The 14,741-nt window shown below is 40.4% G+C and overlaps 2 protein-coding genes across 3 annotated transcripts; both read left to right on the top strand.

Annotated features, from left to right (window-relative positions):
• The first annotated feature begins 27 nt into the window (after positions 1–27).
• LOC125232843 (L-threonine ammonia-lyase-like) lies at positions 28–8,043 on the top strand. The gene is made up of 11 exons (XM_048138635.1): positions 28–316; positions 800–913; positions 1,214–1,284; positions 1,736–2,023; positions 3,368–3,530; positions 3,844–3,999; positions 4,206–4,264; positions 5,284–5,361; positions 6,367–6,466; positions 6,887–7,012; positions 7,541–8,043. The coding sequence occupies exons 1-11, from the start codon at positions 308–310 to the stop codon at positions 7,709–7,711; spliced, it is 1,335 nt and encodes a 444-aa protein (XP_047994592.1). The 5' UTR covers positions 28–307; the 3' UTR covers positions 7,712–8,043.
• Positions 8,044–9,582: 1,539 nt separating this feature from the next.
• On the top strand, positions 9,583–14,713 carry LOC125232806 (L-threonine ammonia-lyase-like). Of its 2 annotated transcripts, XM_048138586.1 has the most exons (11): positions 9,583–10,157; positions 10,290–10,400; positions 10,481–10,551; positions 10,941–11,142; positions 11,423–11,508; positions 11,786–11,948; positions 12,445–12,600; positions 12,753–12,889; positions 13,308–13,407; positions 13,865–13,990; positions 14,410–14,713. In XM_048138586.1, exons 1-11 carry the CDS (start codon positions 10,143–10,145, stop codon positions 14,554–14,556), a joined length of 1,314 nt encoding a protein of 437 aa, XP_047994543.1. In that variant the 5' UTR covers positions 9,583–10,142; the 3' UTR covers positions 14,557–14,713. The 2 variants fall into 2 exon arrangements, with proteins under 2 accessions (XP_047994543.1, XP_047994544.1); XM_048138587.1 differs by lacking the exon at positions 13,865–13,990.
• The last annotated feature ends 28 nt before the right edge of the window (positions 14,714–14,741 follow it).

Raw genomic sequence — 14,741 nt, forward strand, 5'->3', positions numbered from 1 at the left:
ACACAAGGACGGGTAGTCTATCTCGCGGCGACATACTCTCGCGGCAATCATGTGCTAACCCTGCAAGGGAGTTGTATGCTTGTCTGCCGCCAAGTAGGATAAAAAGTACTCCTTTTGTTTCAACCTCCACGTAGAAAAAATGTAGATCTTGTCTAGAAGTTTTTATTCGTCAATGAGTTACAGAAAAAAATCTGTCAAATATGAAGTCTGTCATATGACTAAACTTGATGAAAATCTACAAAATTCTTTGTTTTGTATAAATATTCTTTAACATGTTTTAGTGAAAAAATTATAAAAAAATACCAAAATGGCAGACGTAAGTACTATATGTCCTCCTCCTTATAGTTCTTTGCTTTGCGTACCCAGGAGCATCTGATCAGCATACAAGGTCACTACCGACTAGGCAAGACCGGTCGTCAAAAATATAAGCATTGGTCCTATAGAGAGAGACCCATGCTTCGCAGTAAGGAAGCACGACGAAATGTGGTTTGAAGACCTAAAACATAGGAGAAATAAGCGTCGTCGAGCCGGTGACCTTGTTTCGTCTTCAGAGACTCAACATGGTCATATATGCGACTTATGCGGCAAGAAGTGTCGAGCAGCGATAGGCTTGTACAGTCATAGGTGGAAATGCGTCAGGGCTGCAGTATGGCCAATGATGATAAGGCCTTAACTACTGCGTACTCGTAGCAAAAAATAAAATTCGTTATGTCACGACTTGCTAGTGCTAGTCTACAACAGCATCTCTAAGTAGGGTTGATGTTTGAATGAAATGCTGACGTTCGTTATAATTTCTTAGAACGTAGAATTCGATGAGTGGTGCGACCCTACGAATCCTCGCAAGATCAAGGTCGAAGACATCATAGCAGCCCAAAAACGCATTGTCGGGGCTGTCGTGAAAACTCCTTGCACGGTAATTGTTCAAATAATAATTGAATATGTAGGCTTGTTCCTACTCACGAGACCACGGATATTTCCACTTGCTGCTATTTGACATACACACCTATTTCACAAAGAGCTACCCGGTACAGTACTAAGTGGTAATATTTACCTAGAAAAAACACTTGTTTTTTATTTACTTACATGATCTTTCACTTATTTAAGTACTGAAGACTTGTTGTGTAAATCATTTAGGCTCCTAAGTAATTATAGTGGCGGCTATTTGTGGAGTTAAAAAGTATCTTATTTATCATATCAAACGTCCTCTTTGCAGAAGGCACACATGGGCGAAAGACTAGGCATTGAAATGTATTTAAAACTGGAATTTCTACAATATACTGGAAGGTAATATTGGATTATAACATTAGATTTTTAACTACGGTTGTTTAGTAGGTATTTTGTTTAGTAGGTACCTACTTAAGAGGTAAAATAAAACCGTTCAGCTCTGACATTTTTGTTTATAACTAAAGTGACTTAAGTATCAGGGCAGGGGCCCATTTCTCGGTTGTCAATGTCTAATATGACAAGTTGGAAAGAGACTTCCGCTTGTAACTTGTAACTTTCAGTTTTGAGAAATGGGCCCCAGTGGCCCGTTTCTCGAAAGGTACAAGCCTTGTATTACAAGTGTGTTTCCATGACAACCCATACGATTTGACAGTTCGCGCACTTGTAATACAAGGCTTGTACCTTTCGAGAAACGGGCCCCAGGTATTGAGAATAATAATTTTTAGCTCTTTCTAGGATTTTTCTTTAGAGCACTCCGTGTTTTCTTTTGTTATTTTTGTTTCATTTTTAGTTTCAAAGAGCGCGGTGCACGCAACTCGCTAATGAACCTAACAGACGAACAGAAGAAAAACGGTGTGATCGCAGCGAGCACCGGCAACCACGGGCTGGCGATGAGCTGGCACTCCACCAACCTCGGCATCCCGTGCATCATCGTCATGCCCAAAAACGCCGCTATCGTGAAGCGGGCCAAATGCGAGGTTTACGGCGCTAAGGTCCTACTTCATGGTGTCAACATTGGAGAGGCTAAACGTTTTGCTATGGGCATGTCTAAGGAAAAGCATATGATGTATATTAACGGGTAAGAACTAGTACATTATGTATTAAGGGCGGGAAGTGAAGGATTAAGAACGAGGTTGTTTGAAGCCCGGCGGCGAAGGCGGAGAGCTTTAATAACTCGAATTTGTTATTTTTCAGCCGCCCGTGATATATAAACACAATGTTTTTCAACACACTCGCGGAGTAATAAATTTTAAACTAAATGTATTGAAATACCTACGCTGACATTTCGAATATTCGTCCGCCATCTTGTAATTTTTGACAGGTCGTGGAAGGCCCTATCCAGATATTTACTTTATCGCCCTAGGGCGGTAAAATAGGTCATGACGTATAAGTATGCAGCCATGTAATAACTAGGCTTTTAGGACTTTTTATGGCATACCGTAGTTTTAAAATCTGTGGAGTCGCCATATGAAAAATTTTCAAAGTCAAAGTCAAAGTTCAACAGTATGATGTCACATTAAATATAAATATTTATACACACTGTCACATCGTCACTGAGTTCATTTTAATCGAACGTAGTTGATTTTATCTTAATAGTAATTTTTTGGTATTATTATATAGGATTATGATAAAATTTACTAATAAATAACATTATTAAATTAATTTTTTTTTATTAAGCAGAAACGTCTGCTAACGATTCTAAACATTTTTATATTAAAGGAAAAAATGGAAAAATTTACGCTTCCGGCGGGACTTGAACCCGCACCATTTTTGCAATCCGTGCAATAATGCTCTTACCAATTGCAATAACATTATTGGTTAATATTAACTACGTTCGATTAAAATTAACTAGGTAACGTTGTGACAGTATGTATAAATACTTATATTTAATATGACATCATACTGTTGGACTTTGACTTTGACTTCGAAAATTTTTCATATGTCGACTCCACGGATTTTAGAACCACGGTATGCCATAAAAAGTCCTAAGCCTAGTAATAACACCGTTTACGAGTGAGTGTGATTAAAAATACTTTTTCTCAAACATGCAACGAAACATTGTCTTTACGTTCCCAAAGAAGTTGGTCTGTGACTTGGAAGTATCGCTTTTATGGCGCAACACCTCGAGAAGTCGCAAAGGATTTCATATATATTACTTTTCAGGCCTATGCCTTGCAAAGTAAATTTATTTTTATTTTTGTCAACAATGTCATTCATATAGCTGGCTGGTTTGACCAAAAGCAGATTTTGTTTTTAAAGGTTGGAGCAAAGTGCAATCTAGCATTTAAATACTGTGCCTGTTGACTCTGTACAACTCTCTCAAATGCATGTTTTTTTTTATTTACTCATCTCATACCGCAGGACGTGAATTCGGTGTTGTATTGTATCTACTCAAGTATTAAAACTACTTATTACCTTTCAGCTACGATCACCCGAACATAGTAGAAGGGCAGGGTACTATCGGGCTGGAGATTGTAGAGCAAATTCCTGAGATAGAAGCGATCCTTGTGCCCGTGGGTGGTGGGAGCCTGTGCGCCGGCATCGCCACCGCTGCCAAACACCTTAAACCTGACGTCGAAATATATGTAAGTCGACTATAGGAACCATTTTTCAGGCCCATTTTGGGTTTATTTTCCCAGTTGTGGAGGTAATACTCATTAGATTCTGCCAACCCCGTATTATGGCAGTATGTCCGACTCAGCTTGGCTTGCTTCAGCCGCCTACGGACTCGTTAGCTGTGTATATCGATTATCGCGTAGGTATATCCTACGTTTTAGTGACAACATTTGCAAATTTCTTTACAGGGTAATGATTACGCCTCTCTGCATATTGTTTAATAAACCATGATTGTTTGGGCTCAACTATCTGCATATAATAATGATTATTGTAATTTTACAGGGCATTTGCACTGACAAATGTACCACAATGGTAGAATCTCTGAAAAATAACGAAAGAACTACCGTGCCCATAGATTCAACTATCGCCGACGGTCTGGGTGTACCTCTCATCGGAGTCAATACATTCCACAGTTTGAAGGGTCTACTCGATAAAATGGTAATAATTTTACACATTTCACAATATAAGGTAATAAAATGAACACTTGGCCCTTGCTAATCACAAGCAGAGATACTATTTATTCTATTTAAATGCCTTGCATACATGTGCATAATATTCAGTCAAACAAATTATGTGATGTGTCTGTAGAAATGTAGAAAACGACATCGAATTCTAAAATTATGATTTTTTTTAAATATATAAAGGTCGTAGTAAAAGAGGATTGGGTAGCTCGAGCCATCATGCACATCGTAGAAGAAGAGAGGTAAGTACCTTACTTAACTACGAGTAGTTAACACCCGTGGAAAGTACGGATATACAGCCTGGCAAAAAAAGTAGAAATTAAAAAGTGGCATTCCATTTAGCAGTTGGCTAGAACCAAATATAAATTAAATTTTCACCACACCACTAGTTGATAAAGGCTCTCTTTGCTATTCTAAAACGGATAGCAAAATTGCATTTTATCCACAAGAGTGCAAAGAAATTCATACAAATTTTAACTTGATGTCCAAACCTGGGTGTTGGATTCACGTATAAATGATGATTTTGAATCATAAATGTTAAATAAATTGAGGTTCTTTTTCATGTTTTACTGTTAATAATTTCATAGTGTTGGTGTGGTGAAAAATTTTGTGTTTGCCTTGAAACTCTCGCAACGCTCAAGATTCCACATTCTGAACCACTCTTTCGCTTGCTCGGGTATCGATATTGGCACAACAACTTTGCCCTCTAAAACAAATAACTATTTGCCTTGTAAAACAAATAACTATTGTATGTACGAAAATTTATTTTTAGTATATGTTGGCCAAATGTTGGCCAATCATTGGACGCTGACCACTTGACCAGGTACTAGCAATTCACCCCTGGTTTTTCACAAAGAGTACTTTAAGCATGAGTACTTAACCCTTAAACCATTTCAACTGTAATTCTTATTGTAGAGATGCGTTTTAACGCGTAACATTATCCAATTATCAACGGTATCAAATAGTTCTATCTCAATATACCTACATTTCCCCGCGCACGTTTCTTTACCTGTAGAGCTGTTCAAGGCTGGCGTCCTCTTGGCGAAAACGAATCAAGCCGCGTCGAATCGAGTCCTCCACACATTTACTATGAACCACGAACGGAGAATTCGACGCGTCGCCAGTGGACCCAGTTTCTTAGTAAATGCAGAAGGCGAATTATTTAAATTTTATTGGGCGAGCCTAGGGCCTATTGGACACCAGCCTTTAGGGATTATTCGGCCCATTCACACGACACCCATATCTTATCTTATAACACCAGGTACGTAGTGGAAGGAGCTGGTGCCGTGGCTGTTGCATCTGTCATGGCGGGCCTCTTTCCAAATCTCAAGGGAAAAAAGTTAGTGTTAACCTTTTCCTGATAATGGTAACAATGGAAAATTTAACAAGTATGACATTTAGATTTTTAAGGACCTTTCGAACCTTTCGGAAATTATGTAAAAACGAGGTCGATTCTTATGTAACGATTTGTTTTGGTTTTTAACTGGTTTTGATACGATTAAGAATTATTTCACCTCATTTTGTATGTGTACGAACCAGCGTGAACAAAGTATAGGGTCGTATCAAAACATGGCTAAATCCGCAGCAAATTATAATATCTGAATCGTATTCCATGTTTAGAATTGATTTGTACCCCAGCCAGGGTGACGTTCGCTTCCATTTCCATACGATATTAAAACTTTAATGTCTCTCTAACTAGGTAGGTATTTCACTTAATTTTAGTGCGAATATGACAGTTGCGTTTTATTTGCTAGGGAGCATAATTGACTGACATTTGTGCTATTCTCATTATAAGAAGGTACCCCATTATCGCATTGCATTTTACGTTCTACGGTACAGACCCGTAAGTAATGAAAATTGCAAATAGCCCGTTCCACACAGAGCGAGACACGCCGCGAGGCAATGTGCTCACGCGACAATCGTGCTATTTAGACGTGCCTCGGCCGAGGCAGTGCCCGAGTTTACTCGGCCTAGCAACCTGCCTCGGCCGAGGCACATTTACATTGGGCGTTTGCCGCGTGAGCGCATTGCCTCGCGGCGTGCCTTGCTTTATGTGGACCCAGCTATAGGCTAGTTTCCTGTACTTAAAATAAAATATTTTATGCAGTGTACGAAATAAAGCACCACATAATTAGAAGAAGAATATAGACAGTACTTATTTTTAAACATAATTTATATTTAATAAGTCAAAGAGAAAGATATAAAGTAAATGAATTGACCGTGACGTCACTCCTCAGTATTCCATAGTAATTCCATATTAGCAAATCGTTTTGACAGTTCTTAAAAAGAAGCTGATTTGACTAGTAGGAAACTAGCCTATTGACCGATACAATAATGTTGACAGGGTATGCTGCATCTTATCGGGAGGCAACATTGACACGTCGATCCTTGCTCGCGCGCTGGAGCGCGGCATGGCTGCCGAAGGTCGTCTGGTCAAAATGAAGGTTATAAACAAATGTTTTAAATGCTGGGTCCTCTTAATCGCCGTAGTGTGATATCCGAATGTGACAACACAAATCTTCATATACCTAGGTACTTTGATATTTGACTTCGTACTACCGGTGGCACGCTCGCGAGGAAAAAGGATTAATTTGTAACACAACAGTGTTTGAAGCGCCTGGCATCCGTTGGCTCGTTGTGTGCACGACATTCAAAAAACTGCGGGGCACCTCTGGTCTGGACTGAAACTAGCCTAGGATCGGGTTAAGTGGCGTATACCTTCGTGTACCGTACACGATAAGTGGCGTGCTCAGCAGTGGGCGATTAACAGCTGAAATGATGATGATGTTGCTGTTTTCATAGTCAGTAGCATTAGAAATAGCAAGCGCACGAGCAGTTTTAATCGACAGTCTCGTTGCCCCCAGGTGACCGTGAGCGACCGACCGGGCGGCTTGGCGGAACTCACACAGATGCTGATGACGCTAGGAGTCACCGTGCGAGACTGCGTCCCTGAGCGCGCTTGGGTCAAGGGAGATGTGTTCAGCGTTGCGGTATACTTTGTTTTACCACTATATTTATTCCCCAAAGGTTTCAAACTAGACTAAGGCACCACCAAGAGGATTTGCATATTCCGACGGGTTTTTAATATTCGAATAATTCGGATAATACAAATTATTCGAATAGTCGGATAATTTATAAATGGAACAAAATTAATGTTCCAAGAAACATAATTTGTAAAACTAGCACAAAAATAATCGTGGAATTGGTAACGGCTGTGAATTGTGATACATGAGTGCCATTAATGTGAAGTTTTCCTATTTTAATTTTATTGTTTTTTGCATAAATCAGCAAACTATAGAAAACATACCTAGGACTCCTTGATCTTTAGTTTTATAACTAGAATATGCTACTAAGATCTCTTGTAATAAGTTGGTGCGACAGAGGCCACAGAGCTAATTGCGTATCGTTCACCACGGAGCGGCAACGATTGTATTCTTGGCTAACGGCCTAGAGCGCAACCAAAGAGATCGTGACCGAACCTTTAAGTAGTTTTTAAACCCTTTCTAAACTTGTTTCAGATGAAACTTATAGTAGAAACAAGAGGGTGGGACCACACGAAAGAGCTGGTAGAAGCTACCAAAAAGAACTACAAGGAATACTATTTCCATGAAATGAATGAGGGTGACAAGCCAGCCGGTTCCCGTCGCGGGCCCTGCCTCGCACCACATCCCGTTTGTATGCAGAAGTAACCCGATGGAAAAAACTCAATCTAAAGCGCTGAATTTATACGTCCGGCTCAAAGAGTTCAAAGACACAATATTGGGCACTGGCCTTTCTATTACCGATCTACGACTACATATAGTATTTGTTCTTAGATAGAAACTTCTACATTGAGTCCGTCTTTATCCTTATTCTGCCATACCATAATACCTGCATATTCCCTAACGCAAAAACACTTGATTAATTGCAGTGCTGATGTTAGCTTAAGAAGCAAAGGTAATAAGTTATTTGTTTTACAAGGGGGCAAAGTTGTTGTTTAACTGCACGTGCCAATATTGATACCCGAGCAAGCGAAAGATTCCAATATTGAACCGCGAGCGTAGCGAGTGGTTCAAAAAGTGGAATCTTGAGGGTGTCAAGGCAGCACGAAGGTTAAACAAACTTTGCCACCGAGTGAAACACAATTTTTTTCACCACACCGACACGAACAAAATTACTGACTATAAAACATCAAACTAAATCCAATCCATTAATTTATCCAATATTTATGAATTCATTTATAGGTAAATTCTACCAGTCAGCTTAAGACATCAAATTAAAATTTGTATGAAATTACTTTGCACCCTTGTGGATAAAATGCAATTTTGCTATCTATTTTCGAATAGCAAAGTAAGCCTTTAACAGTTGGTGTGGTGAAAAAATATTTCGTTAAATTAAGTAAATCAACATTTTTGTATGTCCTCTTACATAATAATGTCTTTATTTAAAAACAGACTCCATATTGACGTGTAAATAAGCTGATTTCAATAAATAAGTTTATTTATACCAAATTGTATTTTATTTTTTATACTTGATAGGATATGATCCTAATTAGGTAGGTAAGGCCCACTTGCACCAACCACTTAACTCAGGGTTAGTGGGCTGTCAACTGTCAAATTCCATATAAATTGGTGGGTTAACCCTCCATTTTCGTTGGTGCAAGTGGCCCTAAGAAATGTATTAGGAATCAAACAATTAAGTACTCGTATATCCTAAACACCATATTTATCATTTCTTGAAAACATATTTTTTGAAATTATGAATTAGGTTCTGAAGCACTGTAGCCTAGCGGTAACTATTACGTGCGACTTTAGTTCCGGAGGTCGCGGGTTCGAACCCCCGCTCGCACCAATGAGTTTTTTGGAATTTATGTGCGAAATGTAATTTGATATTTGCCAGTCGCTTTTCGGTAAAGGAAAACATCGTGAGGAAACCGGACTAATTCCAATAAGGTCTAGTTTACCCTTCGGGTTGGAAGGTCAGATGGCAGTCGTTTTAGTAAAAACTAGTGCCTACGCCGTACGCCCGCCGCCACTACGCCGTAGGCACTAGTTTTTACTAAAACGACTGCCATCTGACCTTCCAACCCGAAGGGTAAACTAGACCTTCCAGGTCAGCTTTGACAACTAATCCCAAGATTAGGCGTAGGCCCTACGCCTAATCTTGGGATTAGTTGTCAAAGCTGACCTCAGGCTCCCATGAGCCGTGGAAAATGCCGGGATAACGCAAGGAGGATGAATGAATTAGGTTCTGTCGGATCAGCACGGATAGTATGGTCGCGATAAACGATAAAACGGATAAAACGTCAGGCCTTCCTTTTCGCACTTACAAATATTGCGAAAAAGACGGCCTGGCGTTTTATCGTTTATCGACTTTATCGCGCGACCATGCTTGCTTGGCAGGAGGATAGAGGTCTTCGTAGAGCATAATTTACAGTCAAGTGAATGCTAATAATTATTTTATTTAAATTATTTACAATTTGGAATTGAATTCACATCAAATCACAAATCATCTTCGTACTAACTTAGGTAACCTAGAGTTCTAACGAAACGCGGTACAAATTCCTAAAAAACTAGTGCACTAGAATGACCTCTCGTTCTGGTCTCGTGCCAGTTTTCCTAGACTCATCCGCACCGCATCACAGGTGGCGCTTGCGTTGCCCCAGCAATGTCCAACGAGTCGTAATTATGTATTACCAGCAGCCTTAGGAGCAAAATATTATAAATATTCCTAGCAAGGACGATTCTTGATTCCTAGTGAGTATTATATTCTTTGCTTAGCAGTGTTAGCACATGATTGCCGCGAGATACGAGGTCCAGTCCAAAAGTCTCCGAGAGTCTCTCTATATACTAATAATACTCTTTGGTCTCCGACCCGACAAATATGCCCGATAAAAAAGCTAAGGCAGTAGGCACTCTTTGCCTCGACCGTTTTAAGTACTGGTAGGTTAACCTACCAATCCCGTACATTCTTGCAAGCCATAAAACCGTGGACGTTATTCTGACATCTGACACAAATAGCCAACAAACAAAACCGTAAACACAAATTATAGACTCCGCTCCGATACAAACATTTCGAAAACAATAAAAATTCTAGTGTTTTTATTACCTTACCCTCGACACTTTTACACAAAGAATAAATATGTCCAAAAGAATTGTAAGTATTGTATTCGTTTTTTTATACATGTTAACCTACCTACAGATTTTGTACATAAATGAGCATAGCAACATTTCCTATTTGTTTCTGCTGATACTATAATAATTATAAACAAATTGGTTTTCATTTTAGGATAATTATGATGAATTGAGTGACCCTGACAACCCACAAACGATAAAATTTGAAGATATCCAAGCCGCTCTAGGACGAATCCGACCTTACGTGCCTGTCACACCCATTATAGTAAGGAAGGACAAACATAATATGCATATTTGTTTTTATTTATCGCTTAAATTATACTAAACTTTTGTAAACCTTTTTAGCCATCACATCAGAGCAAGGCGTTTACAATGAATATTATTTACAAGATGGAAAGTGTCCTCCCATCCGGAAGGTAACGATTGTTACGAGACTATCTAAACTAAGGCTGGTTTTAGTGTCACTGGACTAATATGTGTTAACTTTAGGGAGCGTTTTAAAGAGGCGCGGATGGGTCCGCGCGGGCGACAACATCAACTTCATACAAATTGGTCGCGCGGATCGCTCGGCGCGGACGGTCCGCGTGATACTAAAACCAGCCTAAGTTACAAATGTAGTGCGAAATGTTTTTCCTTCGTATTTTCGCGGAAACTCATCAACGGATCAAAATTTGTTTAACTTTCGTGCCTTGAGACTCTCCCAAAGTTTCCATTTTCCGGACATTTTGAACATTATAGAATCTTTCGGTTGCTCGGGTATCAATATTGTGACGTGCGGTCAAACAAATAACTATTCTGTTTACAGCCACAAAGAGCGCGGGGCCGTAAATGCTCTTCTAAAAATACCGAGGGACAAAAGGAAGGGTGGCTTAGTGATTGCGTCTCTAGGGAACCATGCATACTCGATGTCGTATCACGCCGCGCGCCTGAATATTCCAGTCACGGCGCTCTTTCCCGACTCCGTTCCCATTCAGAAGCTGCAGAAGATCCACACGCTTGGCACTAAGGTATTTCTTGAAATTTATATTGAAGTCGACGTTATTTGTTCAGACAGTGGCGGATTAATCACAGAACAAAGTAACAAAATGCCAGAACTGCCAGCCCCGCGCATTTCGGGGCCCCGCGGACCAGCTCATTGTGGTCGTATACAAATACATCAATATTTATTTTCTTCGGTAACTTATGCCAGAAAAAGCTCGTTTTACTGTAAACAATATATTCTAAATCTATTGACCCAGGAGTCTCAGGTCTTTGTCACTTATTAACAGTTTTCAATGTTTCTCCAAGGTGTTGGTGCGAGGGAGCCAAATCGTAGATACACACAAATGTGCCCGAGCCATGGCGAAGGAAAAGGGACTCCTCTTTATGAACGGGTTAGATTATTTGGAGCCGAGTTTTCTTAATTCTCTCACAGACTTGTTTAATTCTACATTATCATTAGGTATAGCCGGTCACATAGGTCCATCACTAGAATGATGTGCAAATCGTGTTAGTTTAAATCAATATATACCTAGAATTATAATTTTCATATTTTCGCAGGCATTCCAAACTATAACTTTAATATTTTATTAGACACTAGGTACTACGCTATTTGTACGGAGACTAAAAGTTTATAAACCAATAGTAACTCCAGAGTACCTAATATTGCAGTCGTGACCACCCGGACATCCTAGCCGGGCTCGGGACTGTCGGGCTGGAGATCCTGGAGCAGGTACCCAACGCGGACGCGGTGCTGGTGCCCGTCGGCACCGGCGGGCTCATCGGCGGCATCGGCACCGTCATCAAGAGGCTCAAGCCCAACTGCCTTGTTTATGTAAATCACATTTACTATTTATTGCCGTAAGAACAATTACAGTAACCACCTTCGCTTCCCCTTTAAAATCAATTTGTCGTTAGCAGACCGTAAAATCCGGAAGACACTCCGCACATGCCTCATCTTATAGTTAAGGGGGCGATAGTCCACCTTCCACGCTACCTCCTTGCGTGAACCACATGCTTCCGGGCCTTTTGATCCCTTATAGACTTCCAAGGCATCACGAATATTGACGGAAAGTAATTCGCTAACCTAAACGGACCAACGCGTCATTTATCGACCAGCTCTCATTTCTTGAATTGATACAAAAATCTCTTAGTAAAAGAGGTCGATTCTCGTACAATAATTTGTTCAGTCTTTAGTTTTGTTTTGATGCGACCTTGTCGCATCGCTCAATCATGTGTGCGAATTGCAATAACAGACATCATTACTTACTATTATATACTCAATTCGAGGCACTTTTTATTCCAATTGACTCAAAACTGAGTTTTTCCAGGGTATACAGTCTGAAGTAATGCCCGTGTTCGCCAAAGCCCTGGAAGCAGGAGAGCCGGTGACTGTTCCAGAAGTGAACACTATTGCTGACTGTCTGCAAGTCACCAGAGCTGGTGTCAACGCCTTTCATAACGCCAAGTCTGTCATTGACAAAATGGTGAGTATAGATAGCAGGTATGACTTTACAATTAGCAGGAAAAAGATTAATGAATTCAAGGCCCAGTTCATAAACATCAGCCCTCATTAGTCATCAGCAGCATTGCCCGTGAGTTCATTAACACAATCATGATACTCTTAATTTATTCTCAGTTGCTTGTAAAGGAAGACTGGATAGCACGTGCCATACTAGCGCTTATAGAGCAGGAACGCTTCGTTGTGGAGGGCGCCGGTGCCTGTCCACTCGCTGCAATTATTGGACACATGGTTCCTGAGCTCAAGACGAAGACGTAAGTCATCTTTGAAATTTATCGACAATTACGGCATCCTACTTACATAGTATGTGCCTACTTCAAACCTCTAAATACTACAGACTTCGTGGTGAAGAGTGCTTTTTTCTCGCTCAGTGCTGTCATTGGAAACAAATTGGATTGATATTTTCTCATGAAAGACAGTCTGTCTGATTAGTAAATACGAGTATCTGGTTAAGACTTAAGAATTACTTTGTGCTCATTAGGTACTAGGACCAAAGTAAGCTGGTTAACTCATTGATAAACACGCAATATGCCACAATTAGCCAACAGTAATTCGTCTTAATCTCTGTAAAGTGTACTTATACTTATGAATATGAGAACCGTGCGAAGTCTACGGCACGTTTAATGTAATTCAAGACCGAGGGCCGCCAATTTTCCCACGTTTATTTTTCAGTGTCGTATGCCTTGTTACCGGCGGAAACATAGACACCAGATTCCTAGCCCGATGCATAGATAGAGGTCTAGCGGCAGAAGGCCGACTCATCAAATTCAGAGTACGTAAAATAGCATTTTACTTTCTACTACATACATAAATATTATGAACTGGAACTTTCCGCGGCCACATCCTACAACATGATTCTTACCATAAAGCGAAACTAACGAGTGACGAAAAATAAATAGAGCTTCGAGCGTATTTTTTTTTAAATGACAACAGCAAAATATCGACGTCTCACTGTAGCGATCTGCTTGCTTTTTCTTATGGTTGGTCGGGAATAGAGAAAACACTCCCAGCACTACTGAAATAGTATGACAAAATATGAATTTTGAGAAAAAAGGAAGGAAAACTATTATACACTACATCTGTCATCAGGGGGCCGCCCTGGAGCCGTGGTTGGCCATACAAAAAGACCACGTGACCCCCCCCCCCTGGGCACTAAGGTGGCTCCGCCCTTCACGCCCTTGCACTGTACGTAACGTCAACTATAACTGAATATTTTTGTGTAATGACAGGTGATGATTAGAGACAGTTCGGCTGAACTACACAAACTAGTGAGGATGATTTTCGATATGGGATTTACTCTCCAACGCCATTACCGCGACGCTGTGTGGGTCGAGGGTGACGTGTATCACGCAGAGGTTTGCTCTTTTAAAGTTTCTATGATAAGGCCATTGTTGATAAGCATAGACGTCTGAATAGGCACAGGTCGCGGCACGTAACTTTAGCGCTGACCGCATTTCTTAAGCGTCGATTACTTACAGTGCGATAGGGACGGCCTGATGTTTTATCATTTATCGCACGACCATGCTTATACGCCGATCTCTCAGGGGATTACAGGGGGCGAAGCGAATGGCATTTCTGCGGCGTTTCGCGTCGCCTATAAATATAGCCTGGCTCTATCGCGCCAATAGGCAAGAGCGTTAAGAGATAGATAGCTACAAAAGAGATATTAGGATCGTGAGCGTTTGTGTATTCGGCTACGCACACAGACCCTTTATAGTATGTTTCATATGACTGTTTTCTATGTCGGTATAAAGGATTTATTTTACCTGCACAGATGCGAATTGTTGTTGAGGGAAGGAATATGGAGCACTCCCTGGAGCTGAAGCGAACGTTGGACAGAGCATATCCCGGACTAACAACGTTCGACACAGAACCGTTTAACGATAAAAGTATGTGCCCGTGTTACGTTGCCAAGATGTGATCAAGGTAAGCAAACTCATAAGATACCTACCTATTTGAAATAAGGCCGTGGACTGGACGCAAGCCGTGCAGCGAGAAGCATAACAAGCCCGTTCATACATTTGCTTGGTTTGAATTACTGCAAAACGCGGTAGTAAAAGATTTAACAAATTGAACAATAGATTACCAACAGGTCTTTGAAAAATA

This window comes from Leguminivora glycinivorella, chromosome 13 (genome assembly GCF_023078275.1).
Source record: "Leguminivora glycinivorella isolate SPB_JAAS2020 chromosome 13, LegGlyc_1.1, whole genome shotgun sequence".
In the NCBI taxonomy this organism is placed as follows: Eukaryota; Metazoa; Arthropoda; class Insecta; order Lepidoptera; family Tortricidae; genus Leguminivora; species Leguminivora glycinivorella.

Coding starts and splice junctions, on each gene's coding strand:
- LOC125232806 (XM_048138586.1), top strand. Junction 11,509..11,785: donor GGACTCCTCTTTATGAACGG/GTTAGATTATTT, acceptor CTAATATTGCAG/TCGTGACCACCCGGACATCC. Junction 12,601..12,752: donor AGTCTGTCATTGACAAAATG/GTGAGTATAGAT, acceptor ATTTATTCTCAG/TTGCTTGTAAAGGAAGACTG.
- LOC125232843 (XM_048138635.1), top strand. Junction 4,000..4,205: donor AGGGTCTACTCGATAAAATG/GTAATAATTTTA, acceptor AAATATATAAAG/GTCGTAGTAAAAGAGGATTG. Junction 7,013..7,540: donor GAGATGTGTTCAGCGTTGCG/GTATACTTTGTT, acceptor AACTTGTTTCAG/ATGAAACTTATAGTAGAAAC.